A 24,917-nucleotide genomic window follows, 5' to 3' on the forward strand; every position below is an offset into this window, starting at 1 on the left:
TGGAAATGAGATGCTAGTAGTCAATGAGTTCTGCTATTTGGGCGGAAAAATAACATAAAATGGTTAAAGTAGAGACAATATAAAATGCAGACTAGCAATAGCAAGGAAAATGTTTCTGGGAAAGAGGAATTGGTTAACATTGAATAAGATCATTTTGTATTGTTGCGAAATAGGGGAGATAGTGCCACAGACATGATACGTGAACTGGACTGGCAGTCACTAAAACAAAGGCATTTTTCATTGTGACGGGATCTTCTCATGAAATTTCAAACACCAGTTTTCTCCTCCGATTGTAAAAACATTCTGTTGGCACCCACATACATATGGAGCAATGTTATCACAATAAGATACATCAGGGCACGCACTGAAGAATTTAGGTGCTCGTTATTCCCGTGTGCCATTCAAGATTGGAACAGAAGAGGACCAGCTTGAAGGTGGTTCATTGAACCCTCTGCGAGGCACTTTATTGTGAGTAAGCAGAGTAATCACATAGATGTAGATAATTTTAAATGTCAGGAAATTTTTCTGTAGATATTTGTCTTGAGTGCAGCCTTGTATGGATGTAAAAGGTGAATAATAAACAGTTCATAAATGAAGACTGTCTAAGCTTTTGAAATGTGTTACTATAGAAGCATGTTGAAGATTAGCTGCGTAGATAGCATTACTATTGAATCAAATTGAGCTAGCAGTTCATAGTACATCTTGTCTAAAAGAAGATATTCACTGATATAACACATTCTGAAGCATCAAGGAATTATTTATTGGTTAGGGAGAGAAATGTGGAGAGTAAAAATTCTGAGGTATGACCAAGGTATGACTACAGTACACAGGTTCAAATGAATGTAGGTTGCAGCAGGTACACTAACACAAGGAAGCTTTAACAGAACAGATTATGGATGCAGCACCCTTCTCCGTTTGACAGTGGTTTTGAGTATAAAATAAACAGACGACTCTGGTGACAATAAATACTGGTCCCCTATCTTCCCTGCTTGACTTGGCACAGACCATGCATCAGCACACATCACCTTGACTCACTGCTATGGCCACTCTTGTCACTGCTGCAGCACTGGTTACCGTATTTAATTGAATCTAAGCCGCACTTTTTTGCAGTTTTTGTAATCCAGAAAACCGCCTGCGGCTTAGAATCGAGGGCAAAGTAAGCGGAAGTTCTAAAAAATATTGGTAAGTGCCGTCACAACTAACTTCTGCCGTCGAATATATGTAGCGCTACATAGGCATGCTTTGCAAGCACAAGATAAATACTGGAGCCAAAACCTCTGCGTCAGTAAATAAATTAAAAAAAAGGTGGAAGACGAGCTTTTTTCTCTGCCCCGAGTTTCGACCATTGCATTTTCATACTTTATCCAAAGAAGTAAATACAAATTCCATATTGTTCATCTTCGAATGTGGCAGCATTTCAATGTACTACGAAAATCCGACTGGCAAGACTGTTTGGGATGTTTGTCAACATGGTCAACTCTACGTTCTGAATTTTTTTCCTACCTGTGAGAAGAGATGGTTGCAAATAGGGACTTTTATGAATTATGAATCACATGCAGTATTCTCTTCACCATAAGAATAATACGAATATAAACATTTTGCCATGTATTCTTTCGTGTTTGCTGCTATCTCATTTAAATCGTGTCGGCCTAATAAACTACGAAACTAGAGTCAGACAACAGCAAACGCGGAAGAATATACATATCATGTCATGTCTATATTCATATTATTCTTATGCCTAATAGTGATACAGTCAGAAATGAAGCATGGCAATTGACTAGATTTTTAAATCTAAGACGACTAATTTCTGTGCAGAATGTAATGTACGAAAGAGGCGTCTGCAAAGATTTTCAAACGGAGAAAAATTTTCGCTAAACTCTCGTTCAGAACATCTTGTATCATATGCAGTCTATTATTTGGTTCTTGTTGATCATTATCAAAGAAAGCAGCAAAGAAAACAAATAGCAGTCTCTTGCCATTGTTTCGCTAATGAGACGATTCCTCTTTTTTTTTAATTTTAAGCGGTGGTAGCGTGCACAAAAGCAAGCCATGCCAGGTCGTAAACACTCATTATCAGAATGCGACAAACAATGCATGACAGTACAATAATGTATTTTCAGCTTAGAGTGACGTAAACACCTATAACAAAAATAAGCAATCAATTCAAACTAGACGAAGCACGTGAAAATGGAAGGGTACCCGTATAAATACGGACGGAGCGCCTGACGCATAGCAATGGCTACCTGGTAAAGCTTAACTGCTAAGCGTAAAACTTGAACCGAACTACTGTAGCTGTAGCTGTATCGTCATTCATTCGACCTAAATTGTGTCTCATATTACTATGGACCAACTTTGTTTCGATTTGGAGGTGCGGCCTAAAACATTTCTCCCCCCTTGAATTTCGAGTCTCAAATTTCAGGTGTGGCTTAGATTCGAGTAAATACGGTACTTTTTGTGTTTTGACATGTCTCTTAACACATTTCATTAAACTGAATATTGCACCTATCAGATTGGAACCACTTCAAACTCTCCTTCCCTCCATTGCACAGCACACAATCATGCTTTGAGTCCACAGCCAGAACCCTTGCATACTATCTATATTTACATACATACTCCACAAGCCACTGTATGGTGTACGCTGGAGGGTACCTTGTAACACTACTGGTCATTTCCTTTCCTGTTCCACTCGCAAACAGATTGAGGGAAAAATTACTTACGGTCTGTACAGCTCCATATGAGCCCTAATTTCTCTTATCTTCATGGTACTAAGGTGTAACATAAGTTGTCAACAGTAGATTCGTTCTGCAAGCAGCTTCAAATGCCAGTTTTTTTTTTTTTTTTAAATTTTCAATAGTGCTCTAAAAAGGAATGTTATCTTCTTTGAAGGGATTCCAATTTTAGCTCATGAAGCATCTGTAACACTCACATGATAACTGATTTCAGTAACAAATCTAGCAATGCACTTCTGAATTGCGCCAATGTATTCCTGTAATCTGACCTGGTGGGGATCCCAAACACTAGCTGTACTTGATAATAGGTCACACTGGTGTTCTGTAAGCTGTCCCCTTTACAGATAAACCACACTTTCCTAAAATTCCCCAAATAAACCCAAGTCAATCAGTCACCTTTTCTGTGTTCATTCCAGCTCATATCGGTTGGTTTACAACATTATGCCTACATATTTAATCAATGTAACCATGTCAAGCTACACACTACTAATGGCATATTCAAACAATATGGGTTGTTCTTCCCAGTAATCTGCAACTACTTAAATTTTTTCTACATTTGGAGCAAGCTGCCATTCATTACACCAACTAGAAATTTTGCCGTCATCTTTTATCTTCCTACAGTCACTCAACAATGATACCACACAGGATCATCCAGCAAACTGTCAGAAACTGCTGCTCATCCTGAGCATCTGATCATTTATGTATGTAGATAATAAGATCATTCCTACACACTTCCATGGGGCACTCCTGATGATACCCTTATGTGTAATGAACACACACATTCGAGGACAATGTACTTCATTCTGGGGCTTAAGAGATCTTTGAGACACACACATATCTGGAGACTTAGTCTGTATGCTCATGTATTCATTAACAGTGTGCAGTGGGGCACCGCACCAAATGTTTTCCGGAAATCCAGGAATATGGAATCTGCTTGTTGCACTCTTAACAATATGCAGTGCATAAGCAAATTTCATAACTTAAAGCTCTGCAGATTTAATCAGGAACTTCTATCGGCAGACACAGATGAATTCTTTGCACTAACACACTGGGTAGCCAGTCTAAACAAAGGTCACCAGGTTCACTTTTATCTGTGGGATATAGTTTAACTTCTCACAACTTCAAAGTTAATTATTAAAGCCCTGTATCTAACTACTCTCTGAAATACAAACATCTTATCACTAGACTGTAAAATGAATCCGCTAGTCACACAGTAATACCACACTGAAATTTCCTAATGAACAATTCCACACTCATGAACTGGAAAAAAACAGAGAGAGAGAGAGAGAGAGAGAGAGAGAGAGAGAGAGAGAGTGTGTGTGTGCGCGTGTGTGTGTGTGCGCGTGTGTGTGTGCGTGCGCGTGTGTGTGTGCGTGCGCGTGTGTGTGTGCGTGCGCGTGTGTGTGTGCGTGTGTGTGCGTGTGTGTGCGTGTGTGTGCGTGTGTGTGTGTGCGTGTGTGTGCGTGTGTGTGTGTGTGCGCGTGTGTGTGCGTGTGTGTGTGTGCGCGTGTGTGTGCGTGTGTGTGGGTGGGGGGGGGGAGTTCCTCAGCACAATTTTACGCCCATAAAGGGTTTGAATGGTTTGTAAATTTTTCTATACTGTAAAAGTAACTTCACCTATACGTAAGAATCTTTATTCTCTTAAATAAGAACTGTACAACAAAAGCTCTGCCACAGAGGGCCCATGACTGCCATCTAAACCCAACATGGGCTGCCACCAGATTCCTCAGTTTCGTGAGCTCCAAAGTGCTCCACGAAATAGTTATATCTACCCTTTCAACTAATCATACTTGGGAACACAAACCAGGAATCTCGATTTGCTATTTCATATTCCTGATAAAAGCACATCCGTAAGATGCTCCTACCTACTAGGACTCTCAAAACTTTCTTTCCAACAGGTACCATACGCAACATCTGTTATCTGAAGTCACAAACCACCAAGCCTGCTTAGTAATCTCTGACCACTACACATTTAGGATGATTAGCACAAGACCAGCCTGTCACCTTTAGAATGGCCAAAACACCCTCCCTCATGCTGCCATAAAATTGCCCTGGCAAGCACAATAGAGCATGAACACACAAGAGCTACCAAAAAAGGCGCACAAAAAATTACACTTTAATAAATATTTTGTCTGGAATGAGAAACACCATGGCATTGAAACTGGATACTATATGAAACAACAGACAAACAGCATTCATTTGTGCTGTTTTATTAGTTTCTGGATTCTCACTGGATATTTGTTAAGATGGAAAGTAAGGAGCATAGCAACAAATAAAGATATAATAGTAACATACCACTGTAGTCTTAATGAGTAGCCCAGTAACAACTCATATACAGATCAGATCTTACATTGCATGTAATGTTAACATCAAACGCTAAAAGTAGCTAGCTGTCTACAACTTTGAAAAATTACCTGTGAGCAGTTGCCATTATCAAATGTTGTCTCATTAGATGACCAACAACACTGTTCACGATTGAGCCAAAATGCCTGGGGGCAAATTCCGTATTTCAGATCTGACATCCAGCTTGCTCCGATATCTATCACACCGGCTACCACACCTGTAAATACACCTACAAGCAGCACACAGACCCAACCTGACCATGCATCATGTGCTCCTTTTATTAAGTCACATATTGAATCTTGCTTCTTTTTCACAATGTACCGGTGACGCATTCTGTCACGTGCAATGTCTCGCTGCCAGTCAATCGTGTGGAAATCATCATACTGGCCGATGCCTGGGATGTCATCGGCATCACCTGCAACTAAGAACACCATGTTTAATAATTATGTCACCTTAGACAATACATAAAAATTCTTCCACTGTAACATAAATAATTGTTTTATTGTCACGGTTTTACTATACTGCAGTATTATTACTGATTTCCATGTTGCAACAATCACGTTTTCCAAAATGAACTTTTTTCATTGCAACCTAGAAACTAAATCTATTCATTTCTTGTTTTAATAAGAACATGAGCCAAGACATGTCACTAATCACTGGAATAAAAAATGCACTGACAAAATGAATGAAGCTTATTCTTGTAGAAAATGAAAATTATGAAGTTATTAATTACATATTGTCTAACTAAATAAACATGAACAAAAGCATATGCCACCACAGATTTCAACATCATCAGCCTTTTATTGTTAATAGCAAAGCAATTCAACAGTAATGAGAGATTTGCAAGCAAATCAGAATCATCAACCTTCTATTGTTAACAGAAAAGCAATTCAACAGTAATCAGGGACTTGCAAGCAAATGAGAGGTATAAGGAAAAGTTCCTTGTGAAAGTAAAGCTTGCCATAAACAATAGCTTCATGTTATTTTAAAAACATGCCTTTTACCAAAAGCAGAGAATGCTGAATGCAAATCGGACACAGCAAGACATTTCCAAGAATACTCCCCATCAGTAATTTCACTCAACACTCACCTTGAGGTTCCACGAACGTGACTGCACCTTTAAAAAACAAAGGCTAATTTCTAACACAATATTAAGAGGCAACATATCACACAACTAATCTAATAGAACAAAAAAAAGGCACTCCAATAGTTAAGCTGCATAAACGATAGCTATTCTAGTTAGTAATGTAACTTTTGTCACAAAAATATTAAAGCATATTAAGATGTTTTGTTACAGTTTAGCCCCAAAATCCACAACCCAACTTCTAACACTGAATATGCATTAAGATGCATGATTAGAAGAATATTTTGAGTAGAGTGTGTGCTGTGGGTGGGCCATATCTTATGATTTGGCATGATTTAACTTCAAATATATTTATACAGTTAGTCACAAGCACTTCTCAATGCTTCTCAACATATTTTTTTCAGTTTTGTTCTGTCACTATGAAAATCAAGCCAACCTGAATGATTTATCAAAAAAGATTGTTAGTTAGGGTTTCTATGATTATAGTTTGATTTCATATATTCTTAAAAACTTGTTAGTTTTAATCATATTGACTGATGCTTCGATTTTGTCTTTCAGAAGACAATTTTAACTCTTACACAAACAACAGTATTGCCATTTTATTACCTGCTCTTACAAAATTTCCAGGCCCTTGCTTTATCTTTATTCATACAGAAATGCATTGTCAAATATACATCTTACACACACACACACACACACACACACACACACACACACACACCACGCAAAATGTTTTCTGTAGTGATACTCTGTGCCAATAGCTTTTCTTCAGTTCCTTGAATAGAATCATATGCAGAGGTTATACACTAACATAGGGGTATCCGTGCTGGACCTTCAAGTGAATTAAATAATAATGCACACTACAAAAATTACTATATTAAACTGTTAATACAAACTGTCTTCTAGGTGTAGATGTGAATTGCTTATAAATTAAGTAATGAAAATACTTTACAAGTCTTGATAAGACACTTACCATCTGGATGACCCGAGTATTTAATCGCAGATACTTGAAAAAGGAAAAAAAGGGAAACACAAAATAAGGATTGAAACAGAAAATAACATGCAATTCAAACAAAACAGATGCAAAAAATGTAAATAAATACTTCTAAGTGTCAGAAAGCAAGTGAAGTAACCACTTATCCTCCGAAAATTATATGGGAACCCATACTATTACAGCATAGTGTTTGCTTTTACCACCACTGATCCTCAAAAATGTAATTCTAGTAAGGTTTATACATTAGAACTTTTAACTACTGAAAAAACAAAACCGTTTCCCTGGATACACACCCATAAACCAAAATACACTTACTGCTCAAAATAAAATGCATACTACCTGCTCATATTATTTTCACTTTTGCAAAAGTAGATTTTTAAGCTTTTGGGCTCAAACAGCTGAAGAAATCTCCTGTAGTGATTTCTTTTATAATGTAAATACAGAAAAATCCAAGACACAAATTTGCAGCATAATGAGACAATGAGTGAGGTAAATACTATCAAACAATTACAGGTTTTTGGAAGAAGAAGCTATTGGTGACCTGGCTACATCAGATATAATCTTATAATAATAATCTTCATGACATTTAATATTCCATACAAAAAAAGCTTGGGGAAAATACCATATACAAGAGAAATATCTGCTTCATTGGGTATTTACAATTCAGGGCATTTAGTAGTATTGTAGCCATTTTATAACCATGTACATTTCAGTACATTAATGGATATGAACAACTTTAAAATGAATATCATAGAAAACAAGTGACTAACAACTATATGTAGGGTGCTAACAGAGTAAAATACATAGTTTTCTCGAATTTTTATAATATGCTTAATGATTAAATCTTTCCAAAACAAAGTCCAACTTAATAAATCTATGCAAAAATACAGTCCTACTGGTACACAGACATGATAGTTATGAGAAGCTTTCGACAACATTAAATACACCTCATAATACTGAGCATTTGAAATTTAAGATTCTTTCAGGAGACTGTAAGACAGAGGAAATCGTCCAGAAAATCGTTTTCCTATCCATTTTATCTGGAACTTGCTGGCAGTATATATTCATTTTCTCATTCATATGAAACATTAAATGATGTATGCTGCACATTTACCCCCCCTCCCCCCCACCCCCCGCAAAAAAAACTGACATGAATGTAATGAAGTCACAATACCCAAGCAGAACACTAACATTTTTTTCGCACAGATTCACAGGTGATCTACAGCCTACCTTCTGTAAACTATTTCTGAATGAATGAAAGATTAAACTGTATACAAATGGCTGCACATTATTTAAGAAGCATAAACTCGCCAAGACTTTTCTGGAGGGAAAACTAATCTAACACGTTTTGTTTATCAGACTAATTTAAAAACAACAGCACACACATACCCACACTAATAAAAAAAAAAAAAAAAAGGAAACAGGCCAGTAGACCAGAATAATTTTATCTTCAAGCAGCTTCTCATGCAAAATTAGATTTGTGGCACAGAATAAACGAAGATACTGCGTTCAATACAAAATGCAATATGCACTGTACATAAACAGGCGAACATGGAAATAGCAAGAAGCAGGAAAAGAAGAGGTAGCGTAAGCCATAGCTATGTGAAGCGAAATGATATCCAACATGTAAATAATTTATACATACGAAAAAGGAAAATAGATGCTTACAGTGTGATGCTGCCAATTCATCTTGATGAATGGAGCGTTCAGTTACAGTTCCTGTCGTTGTAATGTCAATCATCTCATCATCTGAACTAATTGATGCAGATCGAAACTGTTGTCCGTTTACGAGTTGTTGCTACACACAAAACAAGGGGATAAATACGTACACATAATAAACATAGAACTGTCATTAATGAAAGAATTGAGGTTACGTACTTGGTCATCAACCGCATGATAAGAAGTGGGAAAACTCATTGGTATGGCCGCATTGCCTCTTAAAGGCGCCTTTTCCATGGCTTAAACTGCAATGAACTCTGTGAAAGATACGAAGAAATTAGCGAAATGTATCAAGTATACGCAATGACATCAGACTTGACAAAAGCATCATGGCGACGTCTGACATGCAGACGACGCATCACATTTCTTACAAATGAAAATAAACTTTCTCCTGTTTAAGTCTTCCTTACCATCTTAGATGTTTTTTTGCTCCTATTCAATCAATGAAATTTATGGTATCAAATTCACTATTCTTTTCGTCAATATGCTTTATAAACTTCTACAAATCACCACCTTTTGCCCCAGGCAAACTGTCTCGTTACGCGATCATATGTTTCCCACGTAGGTCACATATATGACTGAATAGTGATACTGTTTTCAAATAAAGTAAAACAAATGCCAACAATAAATAAGCTTTTAAAATTATTTTTAAAAATTGTCCATAATTTTTTCCGGTGGGTAATGAGAAAATTCCCGGAATAGAAGTACAACGAATCATATAGTAGAGAGGCAAAGTATTTTACTAATCCACTTGCAGAAGATGTGGCAACATGAAGGTATTTTGAACCTTCCAATGTGGCAATGTCATTTTTTTGTTTTAATTCAGTTATATTGAATATTTAAAATCGGTATTCTGTCAGTAAGTTCAATATTGAGCTCACTTCATTTGTTCAACCCCGCTAGCTGTAGCATTGCAAGAACACGCTTCAAATCAGTAAACAAATCGCTGTGCATTTTTCACTTTTGCAGAGTTGTCTGGTGTGATTGACTGTAATCATTCTAATGAGAGAGCAGTTTTTTTAACCTCAAAAACATAATTTTTATGTTAAGGCCAATTCACCTTGACCGCTACGTCACGTCGAAACGTGAATTTCAATTAGCGGGATTCGTATTCAATGGACCGTCACGTCAAGATTTCTCGCGAACACAGTTATGACGGTTTTGTCGTCTGCTGAAATCGGAAGTAGTTTAAACCATGGGAGAATGTCACGAAGTTGCTGAAAGAAGCTGAACAGGAAACTCTTGAAGAAAGACGTAAACTATCCCAAGGAAGTCTATTAACCAAGTTTCAAGAACCGGCTGCGCAAACTCATGTTATAGCAGTGGATTCTGCGCTTTTGTACCTCCTTAACCCTCCTAGAACCACTGGGGTCAATATGACCCCATAAACACATTTGAAATATATACCCCCTTGTTTTCAAAACCATTATTTTCAAAATTAATGGCTTTATCTCTCTAAGTTGCTGTTACGTAATGACAAATTGTTCAGTTTTACACTTGCAACATATTAAAATTTCTTTATGGGTACTGAGTGGTACTGAATACCACTGGGGTCAGCATGACCGAAATCTAAATTTTTCTTTTGTTACTTGAATATAAAATTATGAAAACAGAATGGCGAATGTTATATTGAACAGACATTATACGAAACACCTGCAATAATGAAACTAACATTTCCCACTTATTACTTACACCTATTGTTGCCACTTCTTGCCTCAGCCGTTGCTGTGTATGGCCTCAGTTGTTGCTAGTGTTTCTCAACGTGCACAAGAATTTCATTATGACTAGAAAACAATTGAGTAGTGCTGAAATACAAGCACTTTTGAATGAAGAAGAGACATTAGGGGATATACCATCTGATAACGATGAAGAGATTGATGCTATTATTTCTGGAGGTAGTGAATCAACTGAAGATTCTGATGAAGATGTTGGGGATTTGGAAACTGTACTTCCTGAAGCTGCAGACATCTCAAATTAGAATGTTTTCAAGTAAGTACTGTATGTATAATCTACCATACTTTTGCAAAAACTTTAAAGATTGTACTACTACTAATAATAATAATAATAATATGTAAGTACATATGTAAAATAGTAATCCCATTTTTTCAGGTCGAGAAATGGAAATGAAATATGGGGAAAAGTCCTGTTAGATTACATGGGAGACAGCCAGCACGAAATACGAGGGTTAGAACTTAAATAGTGGCAACTATTTATTCACAACCAATACAAAAGATTCACATGTTTGCTCCTGTTACTGTCTTTCAAAGTAGTCATCAGCGTTGTGTAGCACCCATTGCCAGTGATGTGGAGGGCGTAGTATACCGTTAGAAGAGCCTGTTCTGTTGATGGTGTGAATGGAGCAGTCTACTGCCTGTCGAACCTCTGGAACAGTTCTGAAGCGAATACCACGAAGTGGTTCTTTTATCTTCAGAATCAAATCAAAGTCACAAGGACTTAAGTCCGGAGAGTATGGTGGATGGTACAGTACTTCCCAGTCCCACCAACCGAACAGAGCAGCCACAGCTTGCGCTGTATGCGCCAGCGCATTCTCGTGCAAAATGATGGGTGGGTTGCGCAGAAAGTGTCACCGCTTCTTTCGCAATGCTGGTTAAAGGTGATGCTCCAAAAATGAACAGTAATACTGTGCACTGACGGTCTGCCGTGGAGGAACGTAATGCATTAGGATAACACCATCACAGTCGTACACGAGAATCACCATGATTTTAGACCACTCCATTCGCACCATCAACAGAACAGGCTCTGCTAACGGTATACTACTCCTCCCACATTTCTAGAAATGGATTCTACACAACGTTAGTGACTAATTTGAAGGACAGTAACAAGTGCACACATGTAACTCTTTTGTATCGGTTGTGAATATATAGTTGCCACTATTTAAGTTCCAGGCCTCATAATGAAGATGGCTCCAGCTCACATGAGGCATACTGTAAGAAACGTAAATACTGTGCAGTCAGCATTTGAATTTTTTATGAAGCCCAGCATTTTCCAGATTATTTCGAAAAGGATGAACAAAGAAGATAACATTACTTTCGGTAAGAAATGAACAGATCTTTATAGAGAAGAATCTGAATGCATTCTTGGACTGCTTATTCTTCCGGGAGTGTGCAAAGGTAACAATGAGGGTGTATTGAATTTATGGAATGAAGAGCATGGCCGATCTATTTTCAATAGTTCTATGGCTAGGAACTGCTTTACAGAAATATCATGCTGTATTCGGTTTTATGATGCTCAGCACCGGCGACAGAATTGTAGTTCTGATAAATTGGCTCCTATAAGGGATTTATTTGAACAGTGAGTAAGCACATTACATGATGCATACGAACCGCACAAGAAAATTACAGTTGATGAACAACTGGTAACTTTTAGGGGTAGGTGTCAATTTCGCTAGTACATCCCCTCAAAACCTGGAAAGTATGATATAAAGATATGGGCTGCATGTGATAGCACTAATTACTATGTCACACACCTGAAGGTGTACACAGGAAAGGGTGAAGGCCAGCCTAGAGAAATAAATCAGGGATAAAGAGTAGTGTTAGAATTGACGGAACATTTATCCAGGAGTGGTAGAAATATCACAACAGATAATTTCTTTACAAGTTTGGAGTTGGCAAAGGAACTAGAACGAAAATAAATGACTCTGCTAGGAAGTCTAAGAAAAAGTCGTCGTGAACTATCTGCAGAATATATCGAAGCAAGGGGAAGAACTGCAGCTTCATGTCTATTCAGATTCCAGGTATCTGCTACAATAGTCCCCCATTGCCCAAAAAAGGTAAGATAGTGACGTTGCCGAGTACTGTGCATTTCAGAGAAGAAATGGGTGATGGCAAAGGAGCAAAACCTATTATAATACTACACCATAATGCAACTAAATGATAAACCAACTCTGTTGTGGAAGCTCCTAAATCTCATTTGCAAGTGGACTGTAATCCCAACAACACCACTGGTAAGGCTGAAGTCCAGCTCAAGGCAGCCTCCAAGGTCCTGTGCCAACACTCGACCATGCCATTACTCTCAGGGTGGTAGGCTCTCATGCGGTGTTGGAGGAACCCACACAGCTTTGCCAGTTCTAAAACTAAGGTCGATTCAAATTGTCAGTCTTGGTCTGTGGTCACATGGAGGGGGTAACTGAAATGAGCAATCCACATTGCAAAAACGCTTGTGCCACTGTCTTGGCCGATATGTAAGTATTGTGACAAAGAGAGCATTGATCCACTCTCTATTGTTGACAAATTTATTCAAGATGGTGGATCCAATATGGTGGCGATAGATATGGCAATTTCACAATGAAATCATGGCAGGAAGATAAAATTTTGGTGGGAAAATGTCAATGGGGCTACCTCCACTAACCTAACATACTCCCCTCCCACCTCCTCATCCCTCACCCAGAAAATCGCGGGAACGCAACAAACCAGAGCTACCTCCACTAACCTAAGAAAATGGTGGGAGAAAAGGTCACTTGGGCTACCTCAACTACCCTAAGTCATCCGATTGCCACCTCTTCCTAGGAATCGGCAGGAAAAGGACTCAGCCTGTGTGGGATAGGATGTATGTATGTCTTCATTTAAACAGTCATTATTTAAACAATTTGAGACAGTGCCTCCATCTGGTGCGTTCACCATGGGGTCCAGAGTCCAACTGACCTAGTACACAATACCACAATACTGCCACCAGAGGGTGCTATCATCCCTCCCATGATGTAATCCAAGGTGGCAGTCTCGGGTGCGGGAAAATGGCAGAAAAGGACTCAGCCTGTTCTGGGCTGCTGGAGAGAGGAAGGAGTGTACTTTATTATTCAGGCAGTCTTTATTTAAATGGTTACAGGCAGTACCTCCATCCAGTCTGTCCACCATGAGGTCCAGTGTCCAACTGACCTGGTATACAGTACTACTACCAGAGGGCACTGTTGTCCCTTCCACGACATAATCCAAGATGGCGGTCTGGAGGGGGGGAAAATGGCGGGAAAAGGACTCAGCTTGTTCTGGGCTACTGGAGAGAGGAAGGAGTGGGCTGTATATTTACAACTGCCTTGGCTTCATTACAGAGAATCCGAGTAAATTTGACTTAAGGAGGGCAGTTCATGGCCATAACATAAGAAGTGGACATACAATTAATATGCCATATGCTAGGCTTGCAAAGACACATAACAGCTACAAATATCTTGGTCCTGTCTACTTCAACTAATTAGCTGAAAATGCCTACACAATGCCAGCAAATAAATTTAAAACCAGTCTTTCGTAGTGAATCAAAAGTAAAGTAATTTACTCTGCTCAAGAGTTCCTTGAGTAAGTGACAAATGACCCATTTTCCTTATGAGAATGAACTATAAATTAACTGCAAACTATACATATGCCACACTGTGCAACTATTTTATTCCTGTTTCATGTACTTATTGTTAATTATCAATTTGATTATTTATTTGTCATTCACTGAACTATGTAGTTCATTTATCTCATAATTGATCTATTAGGAAACATCTTGTTGTTACTGACATTTGCACAAGTTTGTATTGTATCCATCTTGGATTATAATATTCTAGTTAAAAACATTTGTCATGTCGAAGTTTATATTATTATTATTATTATTATTATGTTAACACCAACGACGCGAATTGCATGTATATATGCTCAACAGTGTAATAAAACGTTTGTATTTGTATCTGTATTTGCAACGTGAAGGAGACTCGGGAAGATAATTTCGATACTGGTATTGGTTGGGGCCATTGAGGTCATCTACTAACAATGAAAGGTAATGTAAAGAACACTACACAGTGAAAGAAGACAGTGTAATAGAAGATTAGAAAATCTGTTTGCATTGTAATAAAGTATTTAAAATAATAAAATGCAGTATTGAACAATATGCAAAGTTAAGCAAATGAATTTGTAATGTAGGTGTAGTGTGGTAATTCTAGTGTGTAAACATAGTGTTTTACTCTAATGGTATTAATTAAGCATCATAAATATACTAACATAACATAAAAGACAAATTTTATAAACATAAAGTATTCCTATACTTACAGTTTCATGCAAACATAGATGACAATGAATGCTTGGAAAATATTCGAAGATGAACAAATCTACATGTTATATTCTCTCCACATTCATGTTATAGTAGAAGAATTTATGGTTTAGTGCCTTCTTAATCACTATTTTATTGTTTCCCTTGTTTTTGTGACAAGTTGCAAAGCTTCCATGAGGACTTGGATATTTATCCTACGGGTTTTCATCAATAAAAGAGGTCAAATATTGGAAAATGAAAAACAATTTAGGTGTTCAAGACTGACCAAAGATAAGGTGTACACTGTGGATAAATAATAACATATACTGGCTGGTAAAAAAAAGTGGGGTGGTGATCTGAACAGGAAACTCTGAATGATGATGACTTGTGTCACACTGTGTACAGTGATGAATTGTGATCTTATACTATCCTGGATGATTATCTTTCACGAGTATGGCATCAACATCCTTCCATTGTTATGGATAGGCACAGTAATGTTACACCTGGTGTCATGGTGTGAGGACCCATTGTGTATGAGTTCAGGTCATGGGAGGTAGTTATTGAGGGAAATGTGAAAGCTCAATGGTACAGCATGGACTTTCCAGATTAGTCCATGATAAAGTATTCATGGGATCAGCTCAGACATTAACTCTGCTAAGTGCTAGTACCAATTAAAAACATTGAGCTAGCTAGCCTCAGGAGAGGATGCAACAACTTCACGATAGCCGTCCCACAAGAATGAGTGATTGCATCCAGGCCAGAGGAAGTGCAATGTCATACTGATAATTGGGCTCATATTGCCAAATTCTTTGCAAATCCGACTCAATATTGTAATCACTGAAGTGACATCACATACGTGTACACACTCAAACTGTGAAGTTTTATTTGTTTTTATCCTTCCCTTCTGGGTACTTCACATTTTGTCACGTAATGTAAAACTGAACTGCACAGAGAGGGTAAATATTTCTGTTTTGTGATAGATCCATCAAGTTCAGCTACCAGAATATTAATAATTCGATGTACAGTGTACTCTCTTTATAGAAAAGTGACTCAATACCATAAAAATTGGACCACTGTAGACAGAACGTCAGAAAATTCAGACCATTTGGCAACAGCAGTAGAAAAATCGGTCCAGTGCGTGACATCAGACATAGGAAGTGAGTCATTGATTCAGGAAATGTGAGACATCTGACACTCGCTTATAACTGGCTATGCCTCCTATGTAAAGAATGCTCAGTTGACTGGCTGGAAGAGGGTGAGAGGGTGTTCCAGAATGTCTGCTGTCTTGAGTCGGATTACAGTTCTCACTGAACGTCTGAAAAGTGGTGATAGCAGCTGGATACTAACATACATGAGGTACAGAGTTTACAAAAATTTTAAAAATGCGTTTGAAAGGACTCATTTAGCTACTGTCCAAGTTTACTTGTTTAAATGAAAATGTAAGTCCTATTGCAACCACAAGTTTGTTGCTAAAATCGCCTCTCTTTACCTTCTAAAAATTTAAATATAACTTTGCACATTTTGGAATACTGATCAATGAGAAAAAAAAATTACTTGACATGGATTTATGGACTCATGTGATCATTGAAGACATTCTTTCATTTCAATTTCCTCGTGACATAATGATTTGGGGAGTGAACTTGTGATCTGAAAACATATATTTTTTATCATTTCAATGAAGAAATTCCCTAGAAACAAAATGACCACGAAATTTAGGAGAATGTTTAGCCAAGCTACACAATCAAGTATGAGAGTAACAATGGCCATGGTATTCCTGCATAAAGGCTGTACTGTAATCAAAATATTTTTCTTCTGCAGAATGTACTGAAATATCGATCTTACGTTAGAAAATGGATGCAGCCACTAAAACAAGCTGCCAGGGTGATAGTAAAAAAAAACTGAACTTAAAAATTTCTCCTCCCATTCTCAATTTTTCTCTCTGCATCTCTGTCTCTCATTACGGCTCTCCCTCTCCCTTGCTCCTTTTCTCCAACCATAGTAAAATAATAAACAATATCAAGTGGTATTTGTTTAACATCTACATCTGCATCTGCATGGCTACCCTGCAAATCGCACGAAATTGCCTGGCAGAGGGTTCATCGAACCACCTTCACAATAATTATCTATTATTCCACTCGCTAACAGTGCATGTAGAAACGAATATCTATATCTTTCTGTGTGAGCTCTGATTTCCCTTATTTTATTATGAAGATCGTTTCTCAATATGTAGGTTTGTGTCAGCAAAATATTTTCGTAGTCGAAGGAGAAAGGTGGTGATCAAAATTTCGTGAGAAAATCCTGCCACAACGGAAAATGCCTTTGTTTAAATGATGTCCACTCCAAATCCCGCATTGTGTCTATGACACACTCTTCCCTATTTATCGATAATACAAAACGTGCTGCTCTTCTCTGAACTGTCTCGATGTACTCCATTAATCCTACCTGGTAAAGATCCCACACCACACAGCAGTACTCCAAAAGAGGGAGACAAGGAAAATGTAGGCAGTTTCTCTAGTAGATCTGTTACATCTTCCAAGTGTTCTGCCAATAAAACGCAGTCTTTGCTCGCCTTCTTCACAACATTTTCTGTGTGTTCTTTCCAATTTAAGTTGTTTTTAATTGTAATTTCTAGGTATTTAGTTGAATTTATTGTGAACCGAAGTTTAACGGATACCTTTTGCACTCATGTGGATCACCTTACACTTTTCATTATTTAGGATCAATTGCCAATTTTTGCACCATACAGATATCTTTTCTAAATCGTTTTGCAGTTTGTTTTGGTCTTCTGATAACTACTGGACGATAAACGACAGCATCATCCGCAAACAACATTAGACTTCTGCTCAGGTTGTCTCCTAAATCGTTTATGTGGTTAAGGAACAGCAGAGGGCCTGTAACACTATCTCAGAGAATGCCAGAAATCACTTCCGTTTTACTTGATGACTTCCCATCAGTTTCCACGAACTGTTACCTCTCTGACAGGAAATCACAAATTCAGTCATGTAACTGAGATGATATTCCACAAACACACAATTTGATTACCACTAGTGAGGTACATAGAAAAACAGAATCAGTTTGAAATCTCTTGTCGATAGCACTACACACTTTGTGTGAGTAAAGGGCTAGTTATGTTTACTATTGTGCCTTTTCTTTTAGCTGCTCTCTCTTTTCTCTCCCCCCCCCCTTTCTCTCTCTCTCTCTCTCTCTCTCTTATACTCACACTGACACAAAAACACAGCTTAATTACACACACACACACACACACAGATATATACATAAAACACATCTTAATTACACAGATATATATATAAAACACATCTTAATTACACAGATATATATATATATATATATATATATATATATATATATATATATATATATAAGTTATGTTCCTGTGCACTTTCTGATCTTTGAAGGATAATATTGCAATGTAGTGCAGAGTTGGAAGACCTTACAGTTACAGCATCCAGTTGTGATGACTGATCGGCAGTTTTGTAGCTCCAAGTAGAGTTTGTGGAGGCTTAGAAGATACTGATGCTAGTAATAGAAGGCAGCATAACAGCATAAATAACAGGGAGTAGGACTTTCTTTAAAATAAAATGGACTATATAATTTGCATAAGAACTGATGCGTTTGATTTTTTGTGACTGTTGGATTTTCTTGTTTTGAACACAGATCCTGAGAATTTTTCTCTGCCAACAGTTTTTATGAGATTATAGTATTATATTTGGGTGTTAAGTGGAGTTGAAAGTGATGAATGTTTCCGGTTCAGTGATAGGACTTTGGAATTAACAAAATGTAATCAGTTTGCTATAGAGATACTAGCAGTATGTAGGTACAGACTTATATTGATCCTTGTCTCATGGGTCAAGGCTGAGCTGATGACCCATGTCTAAACTATTTTGTTAACATTACATTAATAATTTTTCCGCAGATCATGAATACGACATTTTGTAACAATGTGGAACATGTCAGGTTAACATAAGTTTTCATTACACAATATATATATTAAGTTACTACTTCATATCTAAAAATTCATTTACTGAGTAGAAGAAGTTGTTATTCAGAAATTAATTTTAATTTGTTTTTAAATGTTGGTAGGCTATCTGTCAGACTTTTAATGCTATTTCGCAAATCACCAAAGATTTTTGTGACAGCATAATTCAGCACTTTCTGTGCCAATGTCGTATTTAACCCAGAATAGTTAAGTTGTGTTGTAGCTATTCACTTCACTATTAGTTTTGAATTGGGATGGGTTATTAATAGCAAATTTCGTTCTCAGTACCTTCGCAGTAGATATATTCATAAGAGATTATTTGTATTGCAAAGTTACTGTGAATATCCTGAGTTCCTTAAATAAATGTCTACAAGTTGATCTTGGATATGCTCCAGCTATTAATCTGATTACATGCTATTGTGCAATGGATATTTTTTCTCTTAATGAAGAATTTCCCCAAAACATTATGCTATATGAATGCAGTGAATGAAAATAGGCATAATAGGCTAATTTACTGATACGTTTATCACCAAAATTTGCAATAAGCCTAATAGCATATGTAGCTGAACCTAACTGTTTCAGCAGCTTATCAATGTGTTTCTTCCAGTTCAATTTTTCATCAATGGACACCCCCAGAAATTTTGAATATTCTGCCTTAGCAACAGTCTTCGGTTCTTAGTCTGTGTTTATCAATGATGTCTGCCATTTACTGTACAGAATTGTACACATGTGTTTTTTCAAAATTTAGTGAGAGTCCTTTTTCAGACTACCACTTAATAATTATCTGAATGACATTGTTTACAGTTTCCTCAGCTAATTCTTGTTGGTTGGATGTGATTGTTATACTTTTATCATCAGCAAAAAGAATGTTGTATCTTCATGAATATAGAGTGGCAAGTCATTATCAATACCAATGCGACACCATTCTTGATACCTCCACAGGTCTACGACTCTACTGATTTTTGAAGATGATCTGTGCTGTTAATTTGAACTTCCTGCATTCTTCCAGTTAAATATGAATTAAACCATTTGTGCACTTTTCAACTCATAGCACAATACTAGAACGATCTAGAAGAATTTCAGGTTTCACACAGTCAAAAGCCTTCAGAGATCACAAAATATCCCAATGAGTGATTATCAGTTATTTAGAGCATTTAATATATGATCAGTGAAAGCATGTATAGTATTTTCTGTTGAAAAACCATTCTCAAAACGAAACTGACATTTTATTAGTACTTCATTTTTACAAATATGTGAAGTTACTTTTGAATACCTTACTTTTTCAACAATTTTGGATAAAGGTGTCAGACGTGAGATTGGACAGTAGTTGTTAGCCCTGTCCCCTTTTTTATGCAATGGTTTAACAACAGCATATTTTAGTCTGTATGGGAAAATGCCCTGTTTCTGTGAGCTACTACATATATGGCTGAGAATCCTACTTATCTGTTGGGAGCAAGCTTTTAGTACACTGCTGTAAATGCCACCAATTCCATGCAAGTCTTTATTTTTGAGTGAATTTACTATTTTCCTAATATCAGTATAGAGAGATGGGTTGAATTTCAATTTTATCAAGTTGCATAGTTATTACCTCTTCTCTATAACATTTAAGGGGGGCAGCACGTCAAATGGGCCGACTTCGAGAAGGAGAGGCACCACAGGACATTTTAATTTGCACTGTCTATACTTTTACAAATAAATTCATAAAACTTTGTCAGCATGACCAGGAAGGATTCAGGATTCACACTCATAGCAGTGGATGTTCAAAAACATGAAAAAATTATATTTTTTAAAACTGAAATTTCATGATTTGTTTCACTTACTGTTGGCTGCATTTGTTGCTGTAGGTACACTTTTCTTCATAAGTAAGAGAGATTCTTCAATGAATTTTGCACAGCTTACAAACCATACTTACAGTTGTATGAAACTCTAGAATTTATTTAATCTATGGAAAAATGAATGAGCTGTTACGTTTTAAGCTTCGTGTTTAGAGAAAACTCGAATTTTATAGTTAATTATCTCAATTTTTACCACAGTTTTTAACATAGTTGGGAAATTCTAGAGTTTCATACACCTGTAAGTATGGTTTGTATGCTGTGCAAAATTCATCGAAGAATCTCTCTTACTTATGAATGAAAGTGCATCTACAGCAACAAATGCAGCCAATACGAAGTGAAAAAATGATGAAAATTCAAATGTAAAAAAATTGTTTTGTTATGTTTTTGAACTTCCTCTGCTATGAGTGTGTATCCTGAATCCTTCCTGGTCATGCTAACAAAGTTTTATGGATTTATTTGCAAAAGTATAGACAGTGTAAATTAAAATGTCCTGTGGTGCCTCTCCTGCTCCAAGTCGGCCCATTTCACGTCCTACCCCCCTTAACAAATGATTATTAATAATATTTTCTACTTCTGACTTTTTGTTAAACACTTTTCATTATGTTTGATAGAAATGCAGTATTTGTGTGCTCTCGGTTGCCCTGGTTCTCTTTTAACAATATTCTGAATTGTTTTAATCTTATTATCTCAAACATAATGCACATAATTCTAGACTTTTTAATAACTTTTATTAATACAGTGCAGTAGTTTTTATAATGTTTGACTGTTTCTGGGTCATTGCTCCTTCTAGCTATAAGAGACATTTCCCTTTTCTGTTTACAATATATTTTTATTCCTTTAGTAAGCGATGGACTTTTATATGGTTCTTAACATTGTGTTTAACTGTTTTCTTAGGAAAACTCTTTTCAAATATACTCACAAAGGTATCAGAAATAAGTCAAATTTTAAATTAGCACCAGGTTCCCCATACACCTCATTCCATCCTAACTGCTGCAAGCTTTCCTTAAAATTGGCAATTATTAAATTGTTAATTCAACATGCTATTTTGGATGTTTTGCATTACTGTATGGAGCTATGTCATGTACTGTAACTAGTTGTGCATCATGATCAGACAGACCACTCTTAATGGGAAAAGTTTTTATTTGATTAAATTTGTCTTGGTCTATAAAAATATTATCTATCAATGTGCTGCTTTCCAGTGCTATTCGAGTAGGAAAATCAGTAAATGACATCAAACTGAAAGGACCAAGTAATACTTCAGGGTCAAGCTTTCTATCAGACTCTTTCGGTAAATCTACATTGAAATCCCCACAAACAATAATTTGCTTCCCTCTATCTGACGGATAGCACTACAAAGAATCCAAGTTTTTCAAAAATAGCTGAAAATGTCCCAATGAGAACTTATACACAGCTACAATTATAAAAGTACCATTATTTACTTTACTTTCACATGCCCATGCTTCTGTATGTTGCTCTACACAAAATATTTTAGTTTCTAAATTTTTCATACTGATAAATTTTGATATATGAGGCAACTCCTACTCTCTCCATAATGACTCTATTTACATGTGCTGAAAGCTTTTATCCACCTACATTTACCTTTTCCATATCTGTGACTATATGATGTTCAGACAGGCATAGTACATCTAGTCAACCCCCAGTTTCTATATCTTCTAAACAAACAGGAAGCTCATCTACTTTGTTTTATAATCCCTTGGTATTCTGATGCAATATACTAACATCATTTTTCACTTTGACTTTCTGACAATCTAGTGAAATACCAAGACTATTTGTCACTATACTTTTATGAGAATCTTGTGATATTCTAACATCTCTAGTACCTGCCTGTCTGAGCTTCTCATTAAGCTTAATTTCGTTCAATGTTAAATCATTAGACGCAGATCTTAGCCTAAAAGAGAGGTACCACCATGAGTTTCAGGCCCCCCCTTAAAGATTTTGCTATCATGCCAGCCAATTTAACCTTCCCTTTCCTACTGAGATGCAGGCCATGCCTTGTGATGTCCCATCTACCAATAGCATCAACAGGAACCAATCCTATGCCTGAGAAAGTAGCCACTTGAAGCAGCTGATCTAATACTTAGGTTTGGGAGTTGACCTACAGCTGGTGATGAATTTTTCCCATGGTGACATAATTGCCTCGCACCAGAACTGTATTGACGATCATCTTCCAAAACCTTCACATACTCTTTGGTAGTCACTGTGCCATCAAGGAATATTATATTGATTATTCCGTGACTGGAGATTGCACACCACATAGTCACCTGTTGAGAGTAAAGAGACTTCTCGATGGTGAAATGCGGGTTCTCAGTCCCCCAAATTTTGCTTTTTGACGAACCCATCCAAATAACAGTGGGCTTCGTCGCTAAAACAAACCATCCACATGCACATACTAGTTCCCATCATGTCTCGCGGCCAGCCGCGCAATTTGAACGTCCTAATGTAAAGTATTAAGAAGGTCTGACAATTTTATTTCATATAGTTCAATAATTGTCACCCTGTATACGGCTTTAACGAGACAGAGAACTCACGAGCGTAGCAGCTACTTCAAGCTACAACTTTATTACATCTTGTGTTAGAGCCCTTACTGGTTGGCTTGGAAGAAAATGTAGCATGGCCAATCAGAGTGATAAAAACTTTTTATCTTTGACATGGCTTGTGATAACACTAAATTCAGTCGATGAGCGAAACAGTGCATGAACATTGGAGTAGGAAACGTGTTTTTTGCTCTAGACTGCAATCTATTCAAATTACTATCAGCAGAAACTTCAGCCCCACCATTGATCTGAGCGATCAGTATTTCATTGCACCCATAGTCGTGTATTACTTGTTGCACATAGTACTATGGATGTTCTGTCACCAGAGCTGTTCATGGATTTTAAAAATGTTTTATGGGCTTGGTCTTTGGCTGTGACTTAGTGAAATAATTAGGAGACACGAGAGAAATTTTTCATGACATAACATGACAAAACTGGATTTACCTGCACCCTTCTTATTTTATTAATCACAGTGTTTGAAGCGAAAGCTATTACTTCATTCTCTGTTAGATCTGACACTCCTGTAAACACTAAAGACTATTCTAATGGATGTTTCAGCTTTTTGCCAAATTCACTAAGGAAATGTACATATTCAACATAATTGCCAGTGTGATTCACAACGTCTTCTGAGCGCCATATTTAGGGTTGATAAAAAAAACAAATCACATCAGTTAAGCATTTGATTGTCCTTATTTTTTCATCTGAGATTCTGATGTAGTAAATTACGAACTGTCTTCTAGTCAGCCACCGTGAAACCCATTCGATTCTTCCTGAACGTATTTTCATTGACTGTGGAGAATAAATGGCCCAGACCCAGACTGTGACTTTTGATGGCCTTGTGAACATAAGCCTTGACGCAATAACCAACACTATTCCAAAGGGATTTATCATTCATAAGCTTTTGCATATTATGACATCCTGTTAGCCTCTCGTTGCTGCTGTAAAACTGTGTATCAAAACGCCATATTCCAGATTGCACCTTAGTTGTGATGTATAATTCTGGCGTTTGTGTACCCTGGTACATTATGTTCCTGATATCTTGGACACTGCAGGTGGCAAAGTTGTGCAGCAAAACCCCCACAGACTTCAGCGCCACTCCACTATTGTCCTGCTTGGGCTTCCATACTTCCTCTGTTCACCATTATGATACACACTGACCTTGGCTTGCTTACCTTTCCGTCAGCCGTAGCATACGAAATCGATATTTACACTGAAGAGCCAAAGAAACTGGTATAGGCATACGTTTTCAAATGCCGACATATATAAACAGGCAAAATATGGTGCTGCGGTCGGCAACGGCTATATAAGAGAAGAAGTGTCTGTCGCTGTTGTTAGATCGGTTGCTGCTGCTACAACGGCGGGTTATCAAGATTTAAGTGAGTTTGAACGTGGTTTTATAGTGGTCGCACGAGGTATAGGACACGGCATCTCTGAGGTAGCGATGAAGTGGGGATTTTCCCATACGACCATTTCACGAGTGTACCGTGAAAATCAGGAACCCGATAAAACATCAGATCTCCTGCATCGCTGTGGCCAGAAAAAGATCCTGCAAGAATGGGACCAATGACGACTGAAGAGAATCATTCACCGTGACAGAAGTGCAACCCTTCAGCAAACTGCTGGAGATTTCAATGCTGGGCCATCAA

At 37.3% G+C, this 24,917-nt stretch overlaps 1 protein-coding gene across 8 annotated transcripts in view; it reads right to left on the reverse strand.

The window, feature by feature from the left end:
• Positions 1 to 24,917, reverse strand: part of LOC124796423 (H(+)/Cl(-) exchange transporter 4) — a 395,803-nt gene that overhangs the window by 27,972 nt on the left and 342,914 nt on the right. Inside the window, exons 1-6 of one of the 8 annotated variants that reach the window (XM_047260606.1) lie at positions 9,280 to 9,439; positions 9,029 to 9,126; positions 8,819 to 8,948; positions 7,130 to 7,162; positions 6,163 to 6,189; positions 5,144 to 5,487 (exon numbers count right to left, since the gene is read on the reverse strand). In XM_047260606.1, the coding sequence (XP_047116562.1) occupies positions 5,144 to 5,487; positions 6,163 to 6,189; positions 7,130 to 7,162; positions 8,819 to 8,948; positions 9,029 to 9,106 (612 nt within the window). In that variant the 5' untranslated portion in view covers positions 9,107 to 9,126; positions 9,280 to 9,439. Of the gene's footprint in view, positions 1 to 5,143; positions 5,494 to 6,162; positions 6,190 to 7,129; positions 7,163 to 8,818; positions 8,949 to 9,028; positions 9,127 to 9,279; positions 9,440 to 24,917 lie in introns of those variants that run through there. The other 7 variants (XM_047260604.1, XM_047260605.1, XM_047260609.1 and 4 more) reach the window with 7 other exon arrangements.

Source organism: Schistocerca piceifrons, chromosome 4 (assembly GCF_021461385.2).
Source record: "Schistocerca piceifrons isolate TAMUIC-IGC-003096 chromosome 4, iqSchPice1.1, whole genome shotgun sequence".
In the NCBI taxonomy this organism is placed as follows: domain Eukaryota; kingdom Metazoa; phylum Arthropoda; class Insecta; order Orthoptera; family Acrididae; genus Schistocerca; species Schistocerca piceifrons.